The 21,041-nt window shown below is 40.8% G+C and overlaps 2 protein-coding genes across 5 annotated transcripts in view; both read right to left on the minus strand.

Annotated features, from left to right (window-relative positions):
• Nucleotides 1-7,361, minus strand: part of LOC127945081 (F-box only protein 30) — a 39,740-nt gene extending 32,379 nt beyond the window's left edge. Inside the window, exons 1-3 of one of the 4 annotated variants that reach the window (XM_052541642.1) lie at nt 7,168-7,330; nt 6,696-6,822; nt 3,778-6,165 (exon numbers count right to left, since the gene is read on the minus strand). In XM_052541642.1, the coding sequence (XP_052397602.1) occupies nt 3,778-6,117 (2,340 nt within the window). In that variant the 5' untranslated portion in view covers nt 6,118-6,165; nt 6,696-6,822; nt 7,168-7,330. Of the gene's footprint in view, nt 1-3,777; nt 6,166-6,695; nt 6,823-7,167 lie in introns of all 4 variants that reach the window. The other 3 variants (XM_052541643.1, XM_052541644.1, XM_052541641.1) reach the window with 3 other exon arrangements.
• Nucleotides 7,362-9,403: 2,042 nt separating this feature from the next.
• Nucleotides 9,404-19,609, minus strand: LOC127944310 (fibronectin type III domain-containing protein 7-like). Its single transcript, XM_052540198.1, has 17 exons — nt 19,589-19,609; nt 19,276-19,438; nt 17,391-17,657; nt 17,003-17,263; nt 16,308-16,568; nt 15,939-16,199; nt 15,576-15,833; nt 15,153-15,416; nt 14,813-15,073; nt 13,680-13,940; nt 13,313-13,573; nt 12,956-13,216; nt 12,603-12,863; nt 11,646-11,933; nt 11,243-11,479; nt 10,767-10,832; nt 9,404-10,443 (listed from the first exon to the last, which is right to left on the minus strand). Exons 1-17 carry the CDS (start codon nt 19,607-19,609, stop codon nt 10,166-10,168), a joined length of 3,930 nt encoding a protein of 1,309 aa, XP_052396158.1. The 3' UTR covers nt 9,404-10,165.
• Between the last annotated feature and the right edge of the window lie 1,432 nt (nt 19,610-21,041).

A 21,041-nucleotide genomic window follows, 5' to 3' on the forward strand; every position in this document is an offset into this window, starting at 1 on the left:
ACAATTAATAATTCCATTTTTACTGTCATTTAAAAAAATCACCACGACAAAACCGTTCAAGCTATCCAAAATCCTTTGGCAATTTAAGTTGTTTAAAATGTTTTGGCATCATGTAGACAAAGTTTGGTGTGTATAGTGTTACTCTCCTCTGAGAAGTATGCATTAATTCACAGCTAAATGTAAAAAAAAATCCGCATTCAAATCAAAATAGCTGACTTCCTGTTGATCGTAGCTGATGACTGTGAATTAGAAAGTTGTCCGTCTTGATAAGAACAATTTTTGTACCGAGTTTGGTGTCTGTAGCTAAAACTAACCCCCCCACTTTTGACAAAAGGTGGCGCTATAGAGTGCCTCTTCCACACCCTCTTATGAACTTTTGCCAGTGTCTAGCTGTCACTAATACTGATATGTGTTCTGAGTTTGATGAAATTCTAAGCATGTTATATGCCTCAAAATCACCTGAGAAGTATTCCAGTTTGACATGTTGCCACGGCAACAATATTTTTAGATATCAATATCCCCCCAGCAGATTTATATCGGCTGTGTTTTAACATTATTCTGATGAAGTTTGAAGCAAATCGAGTAAAAATAAGATGCTGAATTCCAAGCATTTTGAAAATGACACACTTCCTGCTGCCAGTTGGTGGCGCTATAACTTTGACTCCTAATAGTCACATATATGCGATCGACATCATACAATGAATAATCTGATGAAGTTTGATTGAAATCAGGAAATGTATGTGGATGGTATTAGACACTTCCTGTTTCTCAATTCTCGCCATAATTTCAACGCCTCGCCACGAGCAAACCGTTCGAGATATCAAAAATCCCCTGGCAATTTTTCATCCCCAATGTCTTGAGATCATGTTGACCGAGTTTGGTGGTAAACGAGTAAAAAACCTATGACAAGTATATCAAATTCCAGAGCATGCGCTTTTTACATAACTCTAAATAGCTGACTTCCTGTTGGGCGGAGCCCAATGACATGCAATACGAAAATTGTTTGGCACAATGAGATCTATATTTGTACTGAGTTTCATATGAATATGTGCAAGTATGTGTGAGCTATACATCAACATTTATGACTGTGTTCCAGGGGGCGCCGTAGAGCCCCTGTGCCACGCCCGGGTCCCAGCCTCTGCAGGCTCCTAAAGGGCACAGATTCCAAAGTGTGTGCAAATTTTCAAGAGTTTTTGAGTATGTTAGGGACCCCAAAAGCCCCCACAACTTTGACCAAAAATATGAATAATAAACCCTAAATAGCCAACTTCCTGTTGGGCGGAGCCTATGACATGCAGTACGAAAGTTGTTTGGTTTAATGAGATCTACATGTGTACCGAGTTTCATGTGTCTACGTGCAAGTATGTGTGATATATGGCCCTCAGTATTCCAGGGGGCGCTGTAGAGCCCCTGTGCCACGCCCGTGTATCAGTCTCTGCCCGACCCTAATGGCCGCAGGTTCCAATCTGTGTGCCAATTTTCAAGAGTTTTCGAGCATGTTAAGGACCCCAAAAGCCCCCGTAACGTTAGAAAAAAATAATAATAATAATAATAATAAAAAATAATCCTAAGGAAAACAATAGGGCTCTCGCCCTCCAGGCTTGAGCCCTAATAATAATAAACAGAGCAGATACAATAGGGTCCTCACACCATCGGTGCTCGGGCCCTAATAAAAAACAAAGCAGATACAAGAGGGTCCTCGCACCTCGGTGCTCGGGCCCTAAATAGAAATGAATTTATTTCTGTGTGATTAATTTTGAGTCCTGATAAATTAATTTATTATGATCAATGTATCACTTAATCTACAGTAAAACTAGAGATGTTCCGATACCCTTTTTCTCTTCCCGATACCGATTCCGATACCTGGCTCAGGGTATCGGCCGATACCGAGTACTGATCCGATACCTGGGTGTATATCTGTATATACAGCTGTATATACTACTAGCCCTGTGTAAATTGCTAGAATTTTTTTATGGTGTGCTTCAGACAGATCCCTCAATAAAACATGAACAAATACATGGTGAACTACTGTATTTATTACAGTATTTTTATTATCTAACATGAATTTGACAGTATTATTTATTTTCTTATGCAAAAAAGAACTTCAAATGCAGCCAAAAATCTAACACCGCAAACTAAAAAAGGTATTTAAGTTTTACAATATAACTGTATAAAAAAACTGCAACAAATAAGTCTAGGAATATAAAAAAAAGATCTATTAATTAGATAATCTCTAACAAGTAAAAAACAAGTAAAAAACAAGCAACCATCTAGGCATAATTATTATTATTATAGAGATGTATTATTATTACTGTAGGCTACAACAGTAGCTTTATATATTGTCAATTTACTCATGTAAACCAAACATTTATTTTAATGGGCTGCCATGAAGATCTTTGAGTGTCTGTGTTTATGATATGACAGTATTCTCAAATGAAACGGTAAATTCTCATGAAGTGACGGTTTATGCGTTCGTGTCCTCATGACACACAGCAGAGACTACAAAACAGCGAGCTCTCGCGCATCTGTGCCAGTCACCCACAGAGATGTAGATTTTGCGGGAGTAATATTTAAATAGTATTTTGCAGTTTAATATTCACAGACACTAGTATATATTCGGCTACTGTCTGGAGCCCTGCGTTTTGACTTACACGGAAGCGACTGAACGCAGTTGCCGGTACTGAATATACTCGAGAGTCTGTAACTACCGGTACTACAGAGACATACTGCTAACCACTGATCTATAATATAGTAGCGGCTTCACTGTCTTTTGGCAGTTTAGAATGTGATGAGTGATCCAGTCATATATAGATAAGGGCTGCTAACGCGTTTTCATTTCTTCTTCGCTGCTCTAAACAGGGGTTGCTTGTGGCAACACAGCACAACTTCCTGTGTTTTCAATGCATTTTGAGCAGCGAAGAAGAACCGTGCAGCGGTTAGGCAAAGCTTGCGGTCATAACTAGGTCTTTTTTAAGAAAATGGTATCGGATCGGTATATGGGTTCATGTACTCGCCGATGCCGATGCCAGAATTTGTTGTGGTATCGGAGATATTTCCGATACTAGTATCGGAATCGGAACAACTCTAAGTAAAACATTAATGCTTTTGAATTTGTTTATTTAACAAAGCATGCAAACAAATGGGCGCTTTTATCATATTTGTTTTGTGATCACACTAGTTCCAGAGACTTATTTCTTATTAGTTTTCTAATAACTTATCTTTGGTGATGAAATTATGTTGTTGTTATGTTGTTCCTAAGAGGCGTGTAAAGGGCGTGTTTTAGTGAAGTGCAGCGGTGCTTCAAGCTCGACTGTGGAAACCCTGCGCTATTCTGGCCTCGTGCTACTGGCCCGGGGCTATGAGCCCCGCCCCGCCCGTTTTAATCCCTAGCCAGCACTGGCCCGACAGTGGAAATGCTGCTATAGAGAGTTCATGACCTATACTGCAGCCAATCATACTGCAGTGATCAAATAGTTTTGGCTTCACTTTTCACGTATGCAGCATCCTTGGGGTGTCTCACAATAAGCTTCCTAGTTCAGTAGTCAGGGCACTGATTAGGGAATCGGCCATTTTAAGGTCTCAATCAAGAAATCCTTCTGTAACTTTCGCTCCCTAAAAAAAATCCCACAATGCATCGCAAATACCAGGGATCATCAATACTCACTATGCCCCCTTACAGTTTACGATTCACAAACTTAGACGCTAGGGAGCTGATTGAGACACCCTTGGTTTAACATAACATTATTAGCATGCTGCCACTATTTAGACATAGTGTACCTTGTCTTTTATCTGCCAGGTTCGTCTTCCATCCAAATATTGCTTCTTTTCCCATTGTACTACCACCATGCCACGAGTCTGCAGCAGACTAGCGCAAACATCCCTCATGGTACGAGACACCATTGACAGCTGACATAGGCTAAAGCCATCCAGAAATCGTGCTACATGTTGAAGTACTTCAAACGGCAATCCACTAAGGTGATCACACTTGGGTTGAGTCACAGGTTCTGAGATGGGTTGCACCCCGAAGGACCTGAGGTGGCGGTCATGAACTACCTTCGAGCCTTGATTGTTAGGGCAGAATCTGCGTTGGGAGTATGTGCAGCCATAATACGCTAACGGACAACGGTGCTCCATCCAGCCATTGAGTCCAGAGTGTATTTCTCCATGAACATTGCGAAAATGTGAGAGGAACTCTTCTCGACGGAAGAGCTGGCCGCACTCAAAGGTAAACATGGAGCCCTCGCGTGGGGCCCAGCTTGGGCGAGGAACTAGCTGCTCCAAGGTAAGATCAAGCCGTAGAGTGCAAAACGGACTTGGTTGTGAAAGGCGTGGAGCGGCTCGATCACAAGCAGAAGCGGATGCAACCTCGCCGACCATCGTACTTGTTGCCAAGATGGCAGCGGGGAAACTAAACGTCTGGGTGCCGAAGTCAACACGTGAGCCCCCAAACCCATAGACTGTGTCCGATATCCTCCGAGCTCGTGGCGACTCTTCTAAGCAGAACAGAAGAGCGGCTGCCGTAAAGTCAATTTCGCCAAGTCCCATGGGGTCATCCACTGGTTCCTGATCTAAATCTGATGTGTCCACAGCTTTGTCTTCCATTTTGCAATGTGGATTTCTATGAGGAAAGACTTCGGTAAATGGACCCTTCCGTCCATTGAGTGCAAGTGGCATAAAGTTGCGCAGCAACTGAAGGTTTTGGAGTTTCCTCTCAAAAGTCCTGTCTTCAAAATCCAATGCCATCATTGGTACAGCACTGTCTCTCTGGATGGTCAAAATCTGAGCATGTATAGGTTGCTGCAGTAATGGAGCTTGTGATCCACAGGCCTCCTGGATCAAGAAAGCTTGTTGGTCATGTCTGATCTCTGGCCTATGGGGAATTAAAGGACCAACAAATTCCCAAGAACCTTGAGACTCTGGGATTTGAGGGTGTTCGGTGGTTGATTCCATTAAGTCATCCACAATACTATGAGAGCCATTACAGAACCCTTGTCTATCGATGTCTTCCAACATGACTGGGCTACACTCACCTGTTGCCTCATGAGCAAGAACATCTAAAGTGGTTTCTCCATCATCCAATCTCCCAACAGCCCCAGACTCACCATCAACCGCCGAGTTAACATCCTTCATTTCAACATCTGCAGACTCCAAGGTTTCTGACTGAATACGCATACCACTGTCATTTACTATCGGACCATTAATTGTCTCAGTGCCTTTGACAGCATCTCCTAGTGATCCGAGAGCAGATGCCAAGCTTCTGCCAAGCTCCATGAGTTTCTGGTGCTGTTGAGGCTGTAGCTCCTCCTTTAGGCCATTGACTCCACTAGCTATTTTATCACAACTGAACCTGGCATCTTCTCTCATCCTCATCTTTTCATTCAGTTCACCATTGCGCTCTGTAAGTCCAGCTGATGCATTAGTGGCTGTACCGTCGGTTTCTGAAGAATTAAGGTGGATCAGGACATTGAGAGCTGCGGCCAGGCTTTTGGTCGTCTCTACTGTGGTTTGGTAGAGCTCACCGTAATGTTCTTCTTTTAGACCGTTAATCCCATTGGAAATCTTGTCTTTTGAGCAGCCAGCCATAGGCTCCATCTCAACACTCTCCACCTGCACACATGGAGCCTGAGCAACTGAGACTATGCCAGGCTTTTCGCTTTGTTTTGGTGGCTGAGTCTTGTTCTCTGAGCCACTGGTGGGAGCCAGAGAGACGAGTTTGAGTGACGCTAACATGGTGCGCTGGTCCTGAAGGGCGAGTGCCATGTCAAGCTGCTCCACCTCATCTGCTTCTTGACTCAGTCTCTCATACGAACGATAATCTTCATCATTCACTGGCCACCTATTCCACTCCATAGTGCAGCACACCACACCTGCAGGACACACCTCAAGGTGCTCTGCCATCTGGCCACGGGCCAGTGTAAAAGGACATCCAATGCTTTGGTTAAGACATGGCACCCTTTCAAGCGGGCACAGCAGCTTGTGTTCAACTGCCTTGCAGCAGTGGAAGACAGCACCACACACAAGAGGGCAGCTGATGAGGTCACAGGAAGTGCCAGGTTCAGGTTTGACCATGCATCTTCTGCTTATGCAGGACATGCAGTGAATATGAGGCTCCTCCATTATTTAAGGTGACAGGAGCAAGAAGCGTAGTAGCAGGATTCTCAACCCCTGCAAAACAATGAGAGAAAAACTGAGATTAGATTATCCAACATGCAAGCTGTATAAGTAATTTTTTTATAGAAAGGGGCATCTACTAAATGTAATATTGTAGATCTGAACTGTTTATTGTCTGCACATCTGGTAAGCAAGTCTGTCGTTAATGTCATGGCCAGTAGTCGCAAACAGGCACAAAGACAGCACGAGAATCTTAAGACACATTTTACAACTCTTTTTAACTTAAAAAAAAAAAAAAAAAAAAAAAAAGGTTTATGGCCCAAACCATCCATCTGAATATGTAAATAGACCAACAATTAAGTAATTTTGGGGTTAACCATTAATTGTCTAAATGTATCATACAAGGTAGTGGATTCCTACCACACCTTATGACAGATGGGAAGCTAGAGTTCAAGATGATCACAAGAACTGATGACTTTATAAAGACATTTATAATCTTACAATGACATTCTTCTAATTTCTCTTGTCGATTTTGATAAACTATGTAGTGTGCACTGAAAAAAAAGCATTAATTTGATAAATACCCCCTCTTGAACTCCTGGCAGACTCCCTCCAGCTTTAATGCTGTCTGAATCTATCCAGCATAGCCTTCTTAGTCAGCATAAACGAAGCTGGCCCCCTTGACTCATGTGTTGCTGCTGTTCTACAGGTCTTTGTACAATGACACCACACCGAACCATAAACCAAGAACACAGAAAGAACCTTTAAGATCTCATTAAGCTTATTCTTTAAAGTTTCCCAACACACATTGGTTTTAATTTTTGATAAACAGACATTTGACAAAACTGAAAACCTTCAACAACCACAAAAAACTTCATGACACTTCATTTAGTACAGAATGAAGTTAAAAAAAGTGACCTCACGATTATGGCAGTGAAATTTAGATCTTTATTTTGTTTTAGTTTAACTTTGGTTCACTTTATTATTTGTTTACGCTAGCCTGTTAGCTAGCTGAACTTTCTGCCTTCAGTCTCCGTAAACAAACTACTCACTTACCCACAAATTGTGTCAACTAACTCCCCGCGTTACTCACTTACTCCCCTCGCCTGTTTCCTCACTTGTCCGATTTTACAATGAAACGGGACACTTACACACCGCTGGATGATAACGTAAACAGTCCTGTCCAAAAATGCTCAATCCGTCCAGGACGCGCGCCGATGACGTCATCACGTACAACCGAGCGTCGTGACGTCGTGACATTAGACAGGGTATTATTTATAGGCTACTAGAAATGTGTTTATATACAATAAAATTTAAACATTTTAAATTGAGGAATGATATTAGGTAGAATTATTTTGGTGTTTCTATACCGGATGGTTTTTAAAAAGTTAGTCATTTTTAAAATGGTGCAATCTATTGATACTACAGCTTATTTATATGACATGATCTGTATACATTAATATTTATTTAAAATAAAGGATTTATAATAACTGTTAAATTAAATTTGCTTGTGTGTAACAGATAAATAATAATAATATGAATCATAATAATTATATAAATCATAAAATTACTTATTTTTTTCTTTCTTTTTTTTTTAGCATTAGTGACATATAATTTGGAGCGAAATAAACTGGGTGAGTGACTTTGTGTCAGACATGTGTCACTTCTCTCACATCTGATTGGTCCAGCTTCAGTTTGAGATCTCTGACCCAGAACATAATGGAGCAGGTTAGCCATGTATGGCAATGAATGCCGCTAAAAAACTTCCCTTCCAGCCAGCTAATACAGCTTCATGGTACAGGCCCCTGAGCCTTTCCATGTAAAGCCAGTGTCTATGATGGTCACAGACACAGTCTGCATGCTTTGGTCAGTTGATGTATGATTTACAAGAGCTTTGTGGGTGATCAGAGAGATTATAATGTATCATTATTCATCTGTTGATCTGTCTATTGACTATTTTAAGATATAAGGGGCCTGCATGAAGCCGTTTTAGCTGACTGGCCGGGTACGTTTCAGTTTAGTTTGCACCTATCCTGGGTTTTTAGGTACCATGAAAGTAGCTTGGCTTTTAGCGGCATTGATTGCCTTAATAGCTTACACTCCACAGCTAAACTGCTCTGGGACAGGTTATGTTCTGGTTTAGAGATCTCAAACCGAAATCTGACCAATCGGCTTCAAGCAAAGTGATGCACTCCAGTTTTTTTTTTTTTTTTTACTCCAGATTTAAGGATGCTAGCAAAAATATTTTTAATAATAAAATTGTGTGATTTTTAGATTATTTTTTATAATTATTTTATATGTTTTATATAATTATAATACCCTTAATCCATTTCACAAGCTAGCTTAGTTTAATAGTAATTATTAAGCTTTTATTTTATATTAACATAAAAAATATAGATAAAATGCAACATTAATACGTGTTAGAATCAATATTTTAAACAAGACTACATATGAGCTTAGATTTTGAAGTGTTATTATACCTATACATATTTACAACTCTATAAACTAACTTTGCACCTTTTACTTGCACTTATATGGCAAGAGGTTTTCTTGAAGTTTTCCTTTTTCATGAATAGGTCGTTTGATCTTGTAAATGTGTTTAAATTCTTCATATTGTTAGATCTTTTATTATTTGGTAGTAAATCGCACTGACTCTCTCACGAGAAGTGAATCAGAGTTTCAAGGCATGTGATTGGCTGTTCATTACTGATGTCACTCTTTCATGTGCACCTGCTCCATTAAATAATGATCAAGCCTGAGTTGTCAGAGAAAGCTGATGATCAGCTTCATGGTACCAATGGACTGGTTTGGTTTTGTTGACTCAAAACTAAGCCATTAACCCTGAATTTGTTGAGCCACCATCATGGTACAGGCACCAGAAGATGACATCTGTTAGCAGATGTATTAAAAACCATTTGGGATCATTGAATATGTTAAATATGAATTTGTATTAGTTAGTAAACAATGCTTTTCTGATTTGTAAGATGCAGGATTTTTTTTTTTTTTTTGTTTATGTGATATTTTATGGGAGGGCACATACTCACCATTTGTATCGAGTGCATGACCCATAAAATGTTTATTGGTAAATACCTTTCAGAACAATAATGTTGGAAACAAAGTTGACACAGGTAAAAAAAAACAAAAAAAACAACAACTAGTATCTCAATTACACATCAGGTGGTCCACTTTACCCCAATCCTCCCTGGTTGGCCATATATTTGACTGTGGAAAAGCTACATCTGATTGTGATGAACTAATTGAGAAGCACTTCACTTTAAATTATTTACTTGAACTTACTTTATTTTTCATGGATAATTACAACAGCTGATTTAATCATTGTATCATAAGATCAATCATGATCATTTAAATGTATTTAAAAAAAAATAAATTATGGTGCATTTTACTTGTAATAAAACAAAAAAAGCAGAAGATTCAGATTATTAGTAACAGTTCTTGGCTTTTCATTTGAACCAAAATGTTTGACGTTTTCATCAACAGCCTTTATTTCTTTCATGCGGCTTCATGTATAAAAGTACCATTTCTGATTGTTAACAAAGCCACATATACATCAGAGAATACAGTGTATGGTTTAAAACTAGTGCTCGATAAATTAACCATTTATTTGATCTAACTTCACAAACATTCTTGATTGAATCATTTTATGAACTGGTTACAGAAAATGACTTTTTAAGATAAATACATAACTTTCTTTAAAAACTATGTGTTACAGTACAACATGTTTCTATGGTCAATCAATGTATAATTTCTTCACATCTATTCTTCATTTTAAGTTATGTTTTTCAATCAACAGAAATTATTCTATTTTAGATGTTACATCACAGAAATTCAGTAATTTCTTTATTATGATTGGTTTCATTAGAAAAAAAGGAATCAGTCAAGAATTTGGGATTATATTTGTTTAGATTTCTGAAAGGACAAGTAGGCTGATTTCTTTTGAGTAGTAATCATGGAATATAAGAAAGAGAAGATGCTAGTTCAGGGAACTCAGCACGGCTTCAGTTAGTTGTGTATCTACAGTCCTGTACAGTCCAGTTTACTCAGAGGCGTCAGTAGTGACGCACACAGGGTGGGAATATGTGCTCTGGATGTTGTTGTTTTTGGCAGACACGATGATGCAGTAACGTGTTGCAGGTTCAAGCTCAGTAACTGTAGCAATCTCAGTCCTGTACACGGACACCACCTCCTTCGGCTGTTCTTCTGTGTCCTCGTATACAATCAGGGTGTAGGACTCGGCCCCTCTCACCAGAGACCACTCCACCTGTAGTGACTGTCCCGTCACAGCGACCCTGGCCACAGGAACAGCCAGCTCCTCTGCAGTACAGCACAACAGCATTTGATTACCAACAACTTCAACCTAATATCCTGATATCAGAGATCATTTTCATGACAATGAATCACAATCAATTACTCAAAATGAGAATAATAAATAAAAATACTAGTAGTGCTAAATATTATAATAATCTCATTATAATGTTCTCTTTTTGCACCCCCTCCCCCCAAACAATAAACTTCAGCTCAAACTTCAAAATCGATTCTCATCCTCACAGAATGCTAGAATAGAATAGCCTTGTATATTTTTCTATGCTCTTAATTGTTGTGCAAGTAAGCTGTGAATGAGTCTGTAGTTCTCTCACCTGGAGTCAGGGATGCATATATCTTGGCAAACTCCACATTTCTCTTCCGACGGTTTAAGGCTTGACCTGTAAAAACTATGTGTCAAAATATGTTTTGTTTTGCACATGCAAAAATCAAATAACGTGAATGGCAAATACTTAAACACATACTGATACTGATTTCAGAGTTTAAATTACAGCTAATCTCTATTTCCAAGAAAAAAATGAAAACAAAGAGAAAAAAAAAAAAACAGTTCATTATTTTTTTTTTTATAAAATACATAAATAGTCAGTACAACTTCAGGCTACATTATGTAACACCAAGTGTTTCTTGCAAGAAATGTACAGAGTAGGTAAAAAAAAAAAAAAAAGAAGAGCTCTACTGAAAATGAGGAAATTGCATTTCCATCCAAAATCAGTGCAGAAAAAAAAATTATATTACATCTGGCCTTAGCTATAATTTTTTTTAGCTTAGCTATAATAATTGTTTTTCTTACCAGAAGCTACTCTAGATGCAAGACTCTCTCCTGCACTGTTCCAGGCTGTCACAGCCACATTCGAGGCCTGCAGGCCAGAGACCTCACAGCTGAGGTTTGAGGTGAGACAGACAGGCACCCTGCCGCCAGAGCTCAGCTGGTACACCCTGTATCCTGTGGTAAGAGCTGAAGACCTCCAGGCCACTGTGGCAGAGGAACTGTCCCCGCTGAAGGTGACATTCACCGGTGGACAGGGCACTGAACAGAGTCACAGAGTCACAGATCAAGACAGAGAATATTTGAGCATGTTCTATACAAACTTCTTACTCTTCTGAACTCCTCTTTTGAGATCAGTCAATATAATCTTAGACTGAGTTTTTAAACCTGTTTTTTTTTTTTTAATCATTGAACGTTTGACTTGTACCTGTGACACCAGTAACAGCCTGAGAGGGTCTGCTGATCCCAGCTGAGTTTTGTGCAAACACAGTCACACTGTAAGAGGTGCTACAGGGAACAGGGAACTCAAAGTAGCTGATGTCTGTCCAGTAGGATGACACGTCCATGAGGGACTCTGGGTTGTCCTGGATCGCACCGGTCACCCGTACCAGGTACATGACGTCAGGACAGTACACGAGATTCCAAGAGACCCTGACGAGAGTCGCATCGACCATCAGATGGGTCCTCACCCTCACAGTGACCGGAGGACATGGGACTGCAGGAGAGGGGTTAATTAGCAATAGAGTAATGCTGCTAAAATACAGAATAATTGTGATTAATCGCTTCCAAAATAAATGTTTGTTTACATAATATGTGTGTGTGTGTGTGTGTGTGTGTGTACTGTGTATATTTATATGTATATAGAAACACACACATACATGTATATATTTAAGAAAATATAATATAAAACATACATATGAATACATTTAAATATTTCTTAAAAATATACAATTGTGTGTTTCAAAGAAATATATGTAATATATTTATATAATATAAATCCTAATATATATATATATATATATATATATATATATATATATATATATATATATATATATATATATATATATATATTAGTAAACACTTATGTGAACACTTTTTTTGTAAACTATTTTGGATGTGATTAAATCACAATTAATTGATTTGACAGCACCATAACAGAGTCATTGTTATTTATTGAAAATCATTTTCATTAATCAAAACAACAAAAATATGACATGAAACAATCAGAAAAATAAAATAAAAATGTTGAAGTATTAAAATGACTAATATCACTAATATCATACATCATACTAAAACCATTAATAATGGTTTAGTGTTTTAAGGTCTGTAATCTTCAGATGAACAGATCCTTTAACATGCTCAGATATATCTGCTGGTGTACCTGCTCCTCTCTGGATTGGCACAGTGACGGAGCTGTTGCAGGTTCCATCTGAAGCCAGCGCGCTGAAGTTGTACAGCGTCCCACAAGTCAGTCCGTGAATGCTACAGGACGTGTCCGTGGTGTCGCAGTGAAGCGTGTGCCCATCCTTGGTCTGAGCCATTGTGAAGTACTGCAGAGAACCATGGCCCTCCACCCAAGAGAGTGAAGCAGTCCCTGTGTCACACTGCACTTCCACAGTCATGTTCTGTGGCTCACAGGGCACTATGTAGAGCAGAAGTAGTACAATATGTCATGAATTTCACACCAAAATATAATGCTGTTCATGTTGTCTTCAAGCCAGCATGTGCTCTCACCGGTATAGAAGGTGACCTGCTGACTGGCCATGCTGGTGCAGTTTCCAGCCGAAGCGGTTATGCTAACGTCATAAATCTGTCCGCAGTGCAGGTGAAGCAGGGTGCAGTTGTTTGTGGTGCTTCTGCAGGTGCGGACATCTCCATCTCGACTGCTGGCTGTGAGTGAGTATGACTCGGCAACCAGAGAGGGTGACCATGCCGCCGTCATCCCGTTTGAGTCACACACTGGGTTCACTGTTATATTCTGAGGAGCACAAGGTGCTAAAAGAGAGGTTATATATAAGTCAGTGTGAAATCGCACACATATGCAGTGTGCCTTGAAGAGCAAGGTTAGTGTTGTGTTGAGTAGTTGTGTACCTGTGTGCATCTTTAGAGGGGGACTCCGTAAGCTGCTGCATTTGTCGGAGGACGCAGAAATGATAACCGTGTACTGCATTCCACACTTCGCTCCGGAGAGGGCACAGGACGTGCCAGTGCTGTTGCATATCAAAATACTTTGGTCATGACCTTCAGCGGTGGCCACATACAAGGAAGATCCCTCATTCAGCTGCCAGCTAACTGTGATATGGCTGCTGTAACAGTCCGTGTGTGCAGTGATGGAGGTGAGGGCACATGGAGCTGCAGACAGAAACAGTAGAGATAAGTGACTGTGATGACAGATTCGGACAGTTTGGTGGATGTAGCTTGAAAGCTAGTCCACATCTCAAAATGAGTGTGTTTGCACCTGTCTGAATTTCGAAGGCGTTGCCTGGTGCGCTTCTGCAGAATGAGTTGACAGCAGTAATGTGGAAGGTGTAGGTGGCTCCACACAGCAGGTCGGGAACATTGCAGTGCAGATCTGTAGCCGAGCAGCTGGAGTTGGCTCCGCCTCTTTCCACTGCCAGGACAGTGTAAGACTCCGCCCCCTTTGCCTGTAGCCAAGTCACCCAAGCTGAGTTGGTAACACAGTCCAGGTTGCCTGTCTCTCCTTGAGGAACACAAGGAGCTAAAAAATGCAAATACAGTCTGTTAGCTTGCTAGGATCAATAAGCATTTCCACACATACATTCTTTGCAGTAAATTTAACAGCGTATTTTTTCCTTTTTTTCTGTGACAATAGAGTTCACAAGGTACAATGCATATGCAAGTCACAAGGAACCTCTTAACTTTAGATGTTAACTGTGTCTTAGAAGATCGACAGAAATGTTGGCTCTCCGTTGTCTTACACTGGACATAAGCGACGCAACAAAATCAAAGACATCTGTCTACATTGGATGCAGCACGATGGTAATGGATACCCTGCTCGATTTCTGATTTACTTTTAGATGAATATGGAAATGTTCAAAATAAACACAACAGATGTAGGAAAACATCTGATCATAACAATGTGGATCTTTGCACAAGCCTGCAATCAGCACTCCAGTAAAGTTGCGTCACATTTATTTATAAAATACTTTACGCATTAGATTGGTTTAAAGCAATACGCTTTACAATATTAAACATGAAAAAAAAAAAACTGTAAAAACCAGATAACTGATCAAAGCCTACGGAGTAATCAGTAAAGTAATGCATGATTGGTCAATTAATCATTAAGTTAATTGATTATCAAAATAATAGTTTGTTGGAGGTATAGAAAGCCTCAAAAGATTGTTTCAAACTGTGGCAAAACAATGGGACGTAGACAAGGTTGTACTGTAGTTTCAAAATCTCCTGACCTTTTCAAATGGGTAAAAACATTTTAGTTTTCAATTATCTTTAGTACATCATTTCTCTTCAGTTCAGAGAATATTGTCTAAACTATTTTGTTCATTTAATTGCAGCTACGTTTCATTTGCTGTCATTTTGTTTTATATAATTGTGTGTTGTTGTGAAGATTACCTGAGGTGACATTAACAGCTGTGCTGCGCTGGCTCTCACAGCCACCCCTGACAGATGTTACAGTGACAGAATATGACTGTCCACATGGCAAGCCACTGATTGAACAGCTGGTGCTGGTGGAATCACATGACAGGGCACCTCCTCCACTGGTTTCTGCCCTCACATGGAAAGATTGTGCATCTGGATTGGCTGGCCATGTGACAGTCATGGAGCCAGCAGAGCAGTTCACCTTAACATCAACGGTCTGAGGAGCACAGGGTGCTAAAAAAAGAAAAACACCTTTCATACATCTGTTCTAATGAGGGTTAAGATTTACTTAAACTCTGAGCGTGCCACTCACCAGTTTGCACTTGTGTGAACAAACTTTTTTCGCTGCTGCATGCGTGGTCCACTGACAGCACAGACACATTATAAGTCTCCCCGCACAGCAGATGCTCTAGATTACAGTGTGTCACACTGCTATTGCAGTAGGTCTTATGGGTGCCATCTACAGTGATACCCTCAGCCTGGTAGGACAACGCCCCACTGCCACTTTGCCACGTCACAGCGACAGAGTTAGACAGGCAAACAAGAGAAGTCTGCACATTGGTGGGTGCACATGGAACTGAGGAAGAGGAATAATATGAGGTCTATATCAGAGGTTTACATCAGAGAAACTAATCTCTATAAATTTGACAGAACAACACAGTGCTGTTGCTGTGTAGCAGTGCCATATTCTGCATTGCATGCTGCTGAAGAAGTGTAATATGGAACAATTCCTAACCTGACTGTAATTGTGAAAAGGCATTCTGGCTGTTACAGTGGCTGTCCTGGGCGGTGAGTGTGAGGTTGTAGGCTTGGCCGCAATGCAAGCTGGGTAATCTGCAGCTGGTGGCGGGGCTGCTACAATAAGTTTGGTGTCCATCCGGACTGGATGCTTGGACCAGGTAGGATGCAACATGGTCTCCTTGTTCCCAGGACACTACACCTGTGTGGCTGCTACACTCCAGTTGAGCCACGATTCCATGTGGCTCACACGGAACTGATCAGTCACAAAAAAAGATTCGTAATAGGAATGGACAAACAAAATTGTTAATTTCAGTGGGTATTCAAATATCTGTGAATTTAGTGTGTAGAGTCATCGTACCTGTGTCCAACTGTACACTATTACTCGGTGCGCTTGTACACACGTGGTCGGAGGCAGTCACGCTGATGCTGTACGTGAGTCCACACAGTAGATTGCTAAACTCACATACAGTGCTACTGCTGTTGCATGAAGACGCAAAGCCCCCGCTGCCCTGAGCGACAGCAGTATAAGATAGAGCTCCTTGACTAGGCTGCCAGGACACATCAACCACTCCAGATCCACAGCTCAGGTTTGCCTGAATGTGGTTGGGAACACATGGGACTGGGGACAAAATGGGATTCCATATTTGGGTCATTCTACAGTCGTGGTGGGAGATGCTAGCACTCACATTTTGACACATTTGATTGGGTTTCATTAGGGGTCACCAACCTGAATGCAGTGTTGTGATCTCACTCCTTGAAACATTACACTTGTGGCCAATGGCAAGCACACTGATGTTGTAGATGGAACCGCATACAAGGTTAGGCATAACACAGGAAGTATTTGTGCTGTCACATCCTGTCATCTGGCCATCTGTGCTAATGGCATGCACCTCGAATGATTCTGCCCCTGAACCGGCTTTCCACTGAACGTGGGCAGAGTTTGAAGAACAGAGCAAATTCAACTCCACATTCTTAGGTGGACAGGGTACTGAGAGAGAGAGAGAGAGAGAGAGAGAGAGAGAGATTGTTTCACAGAAATACAATAAACTTACACCATTGCACAGCTTCTTTTACATTCTTTTATTTTTTCCTACAGAATCATATTGATGATAATGAATAGATTGAGGAACACTAAAAAGGGGAGGTCTAACTTTAAAAAACTGAATGAAGGCGAGGATAGTGAATCACCTCCCACGTCATAAAAGACTGAAGTATGTATTGAAAGGTCAAATTAATTAAAAAACATAAAAATTAATAATAATTTATAACCTTATTAAAAATAACTAAAGAATGCTCTGTATTCTGTTATTTACATTAGTAATCAATCATATGGGCCTTCCTGATAATGATCCATAAAAATGTTAGCATTACTACTTTGCTTCATGTAGGTACTGCATTTTTAATAGATTTTCTCCTTCCTACCTGATGCCACTGCCAGGCCTGTGCCAGGCATGCTGTGACAAAGCCCATCATATGATACCATAGTAACATTGTATGTTTGCCCACAGGATAGTCCCCTCAGTTCACAGTTAGTGGAGTTGCTGGAGCAGGTGGAGACGAGCCCCTCTGGTGTCCTGGCATCAGCAGTGTAGGAAATAGACCCATCAGTGGGAGTCCACTGCAGCATTACAGAGTCAGTGGAGCACTCCAGGTGTGTAGCTGTAACCTCCGGGGCACAGGGAACTAGAGGAAACATATAATAACATATCAATAACATTCACTAGAAAAAAATATATAAAAATCAAAAAGACAGAACAGAATTCTTTTGATCTAAAACAACAACAACAAAACTAGACAAGCATAAAAATACCTGTGCGGAAGTTTTCTGCCTGACTGGGCAAACTGGTGCATTCATCTCCAACAGCAATCACCTGAACAGTGTAATTATCTCCACATGTGAGATCACTAAGCGTGCAATGTGTAACAGGCCCAGAGGTCTCGCAGGATATGAAGTTGAATGTTCTGCTCCATGAATAAGCAACATATTTCAACGCCCCAATGCTTGCATTCCAAGACACATGCGCCTCGGCAGTATCACAGTCCAGCACCACAGACACACCTGTAGGGACACAGGGCACTGCAAAAGAGAGAGAAAGAATCAGCTGAATTTGCCAAAGCCAGGAGCATATGAAAAAAAAAAACCTGTACCTTGATGCCCTAACTTTACTGACAAATGGAAAAGTGTAGGCTTCCTTGAATTTGTCTCTGCGTTATGCAATTTAGTTGAATAGAGCAGTGGTCCTCAACCACATTCCTGGAGTACCCTGAGCAGTGCACATTTTGCATGTCTCCTTAACCAAACACACCTGATTCAACTCACCTGTCCATTAGTAGACAGTCCAAGGACTTAAATGGGTGTCAGAAAAAATATAGATGCAATGTTGGGGGGCTCCAGTTATGTGGTTGGGAATCACTGGAAATAAAGTCTGCCCCGCACCAGGTTCTACTCCATGATAGATGTTTGATGCTCATTTCCCAAAATGGCTTAATTATTATAGAGAAGATGAAAGTGAAAAGTTATGTTGTTCCTAGATCATTTAGGATGATCACATCCTGAGCAAATGGTGATCAATTGTAGAATGGGAGGAGTTGTTTGTGACAGCGACAACCATCTCAGACAATCAGGTGTCAGAACTTCACTAACTTACAGATAACAGCTGTAACAACAGGAGCAACTTCATTAACATAAAGGGTAGTAAACTAAAAACTGTAGTTTGGAAAGGTTTGAGCTTAGGATGTTTGGGGTTCATTCCTACTCCGTTGAACCCAAGGTACTAAATGTACTTTGTCACTGCTATGCTGCAAAAAACATCTTCATCGAGATCTTCAACAACACATCATTTTTCTTACACCACTTAGTGTCCAGACTGTACTCAGCATACCAATGCTAATGCTAATTAAGCTACATTCACAGTGGGATTTGCTTGATGAAAATTGCTGGAGAAGCTTCTTTGTGAATGCAAGACAGAAACTGGAACTATAGAAAATGTGATCCGTGGATCAAACCACAGCAACATTTTAGGGTTCAGTATTAGGATGGCACAGGAAGGATCTGACAGTGTGCATGAACAAAATCTCCCAATACCAGAGAAGTTACTCATACATTTTTTCTACAAATGATCCAGAAATTCTATGTGGCTTTAGTGTATAAAACCTGTGCTCAAACTGAGAGTGTATTTGTGTCTTATATGTATATTGCTGTTGTATGCGTGCATTACCTGAGTTGAGATAGCTCAGCGCACTTGGTATTGATTTACATTGGCGACTGGAGGCAATCACGCTAACATTGTATGCTTCACCGCAGGACAGTTTGGGCATGCCACAGCTTGATGACCAGGACATGCATGTTTCCAAAGGCCCATCTGGGCCATGAACTGTTGCTGTGTAGTATTCTGCACCTTCAGCTAACTCCCAAGATACAGTAGCAATGTTGGAGATGCAGTCCATAAAGCCAACGACAACTGCTGGAGTACAGGGCTCTGCAAGAAGACAGTATGATACAATCCAAGTCACTCGACAAGTGGGACAGTGTTATGCCAGGTACCTGATCTTTAGGTACTTCTTTTGACCCCATGTCTTTGTGTGTGTGTGTGTGTGTGTAAGAGGGTCCTGACCTGTCTTGAGTACTGAAGAATTACTGGGGACGCTTCTACATACATTTCCCACAGCTTGCACAGTCAGATAGTATTGCTGACCACAGTTGAACTCGGAGAATTGTGCACTTGTGGCATTTGTTGAGAGTTCCACCTGGTGACCGCTATCAGATTCCGCAGACACCAGGTACATCTCAGCATTTTCACTTGCTTCCCAGGTGAGGGAAGCCACTCTCATGTCACAGTCGAAAGAGGACACCAGTTTCTGAGGGACACATGGCGCTGTACACAATACAGGCAATCTCGATCAGCCATTTGTTAGATACAAAAAAAAGACTTTACAGCCACAGAACTGCAAAGTAGTTTCAGTTATTGTTGCCTTACATGTATACCTTAATTTTTCTTAGACACTCACCCATGTGGATGACTGTGCCATCACTGGGCTCACTGTTGCAGATTTGGGCACTGGCGATGACTTGGACAAAGTAAACTTCTCCACAGTGCAGTTCCTCCCAAATACAAAAAGTTGTATTTGTTAAGCAGACATGCGTGTGGTTATCCTGTCCTACAGCAATGGCGGTGTAAATGTCTGCGCCATCACTGCCAGCCCAGCTGACAGCTCCCAGGTTATTTTCACACTCTGCATAGGTCTCAGTGTGGTATGGCTTACATGGGGCTATTATAAAAAGCAGTGATTAATACAAATGTGGAATAAATGCCAGAAAGTCTTTGTCACTTGTGAGTTTAGATTTCTATACAGCTTTTATGAGTGTTGGGTCATACCAGTCGTAAAATGTGCGGGAGTGCTTGGTATGCTGTCGCAGACATCATTTCCCCCCAGTGTTGTGAAGGTGTAGGTCTGTCCGCAAAGAAGCTCCACTGTAAGCGTAGACTCAGATGTCTGGAAGGAGTCTGCGTATCCTAGGTTGCTTGTTACATGAATTGTGTAACTCGATGCACCTCTGCTATGACTCCAGTTCAAGAGAACTGTGTTGTTATCACATGATCCTGAAACCGTCGGTTGAGTTGGTTGACAAGGTTCTGAAGAAACAGACACAGCCGAGATTTCACTGTGATGTTGAAGCCTATTGAACATTATCTCTTTTTTTCAAGCAAGTTTGAAATATATCATCTGATGTGCGTGTGTGACAGTGTGGAGTCTACAATCCGGCACTTTTTGTTCCATGCTTGTAAAAAGATGAGCATGACAAGTTTATGTCTTATAGTATGCTAGGGTGTAGTGTGAGATCATTGGATGGAATTCTTCTGTGTAAGGGGTAGCCAGCCCTGCTTCTGGAGGCTTCCTTCCTGTAGACTTCAGTTCCAACATACCTGTCTGTTTTCTCAAGTAATCCTGAACACCTGGACTATCTCATTCAGGTAGGTTTGTTTAGGGTTGGATCTGAACTTTGCAGGATGGTAGTCTTCGAGTGGCCTGCTAACCTACTCTTTTGAACAAACTCTGCATTTCCGATTCAAGTTTAGAGTTAACAAAACCAAAGAAATCAAAACCCAGTGTAGATCAAGTTCAGCAGACTCACAGTCTGGAGTAGGTGCACCAGAATAAAACCTGCTTCCAGAGAAAAATTTACATTACATTTATGCATTTAGCAGACGCTTTTATCCAAAGCGACTTACAGTGTATTCAGGCTATCAGTTTTTACCTATCATGTGCTCCCAGGGAATCGAACCCCCAACCAATGCTCTACAAATTGAGCTACAGGAACACTAAGTTGAGCCTTGTAGTGAAATCTACCATGGTGATAAATACTGCTAAAGATCAATCAACCAAAAAATAGGAGTCTGCTCAAACTTACCTGTGTAGCCACTATAACCAGCTTTGTGAAATAGGTCAACGAAGCATGGTT

This window comes from Carassius gibelio, chromosome A23, assembly GCF_023724105.1.
Source record: "Carassius gibelio isolate Cgi1373 ecotype wild population from Czech Republic chromosome A23, carGib1.2-hapl.c, whole genome shotgun sequence".
NCBI lineage: Eukaryota > Metazoa > Chordata > Actinopteri > Cypriniformes > Cyprinidae > Carassius > Carassius gibelio.

Bases quoted from the DNA above. Each gene is read 5' to 3' on its own strand.
- LOC127944310 (XM_052540198.1), bottom strand. From the start codon at position 19,609: ATGGCACAGTCATCCACATGG. The intron at 19,439-19,588 runs GTGAGTGTCTAA...TGTGTCCCTCAG, and splicing joins TGGCACAGTCATCCACATGG to AAACTGGTGTCCTCTTTCGA. The intron at 16,569-17,002 runs GTAGGAAGGAGA...TCTCTCTCTCAG, and splicing joins AGGCCTGGCAGTGGCATCAG to TACCCTGTCCACCTAAGAAT.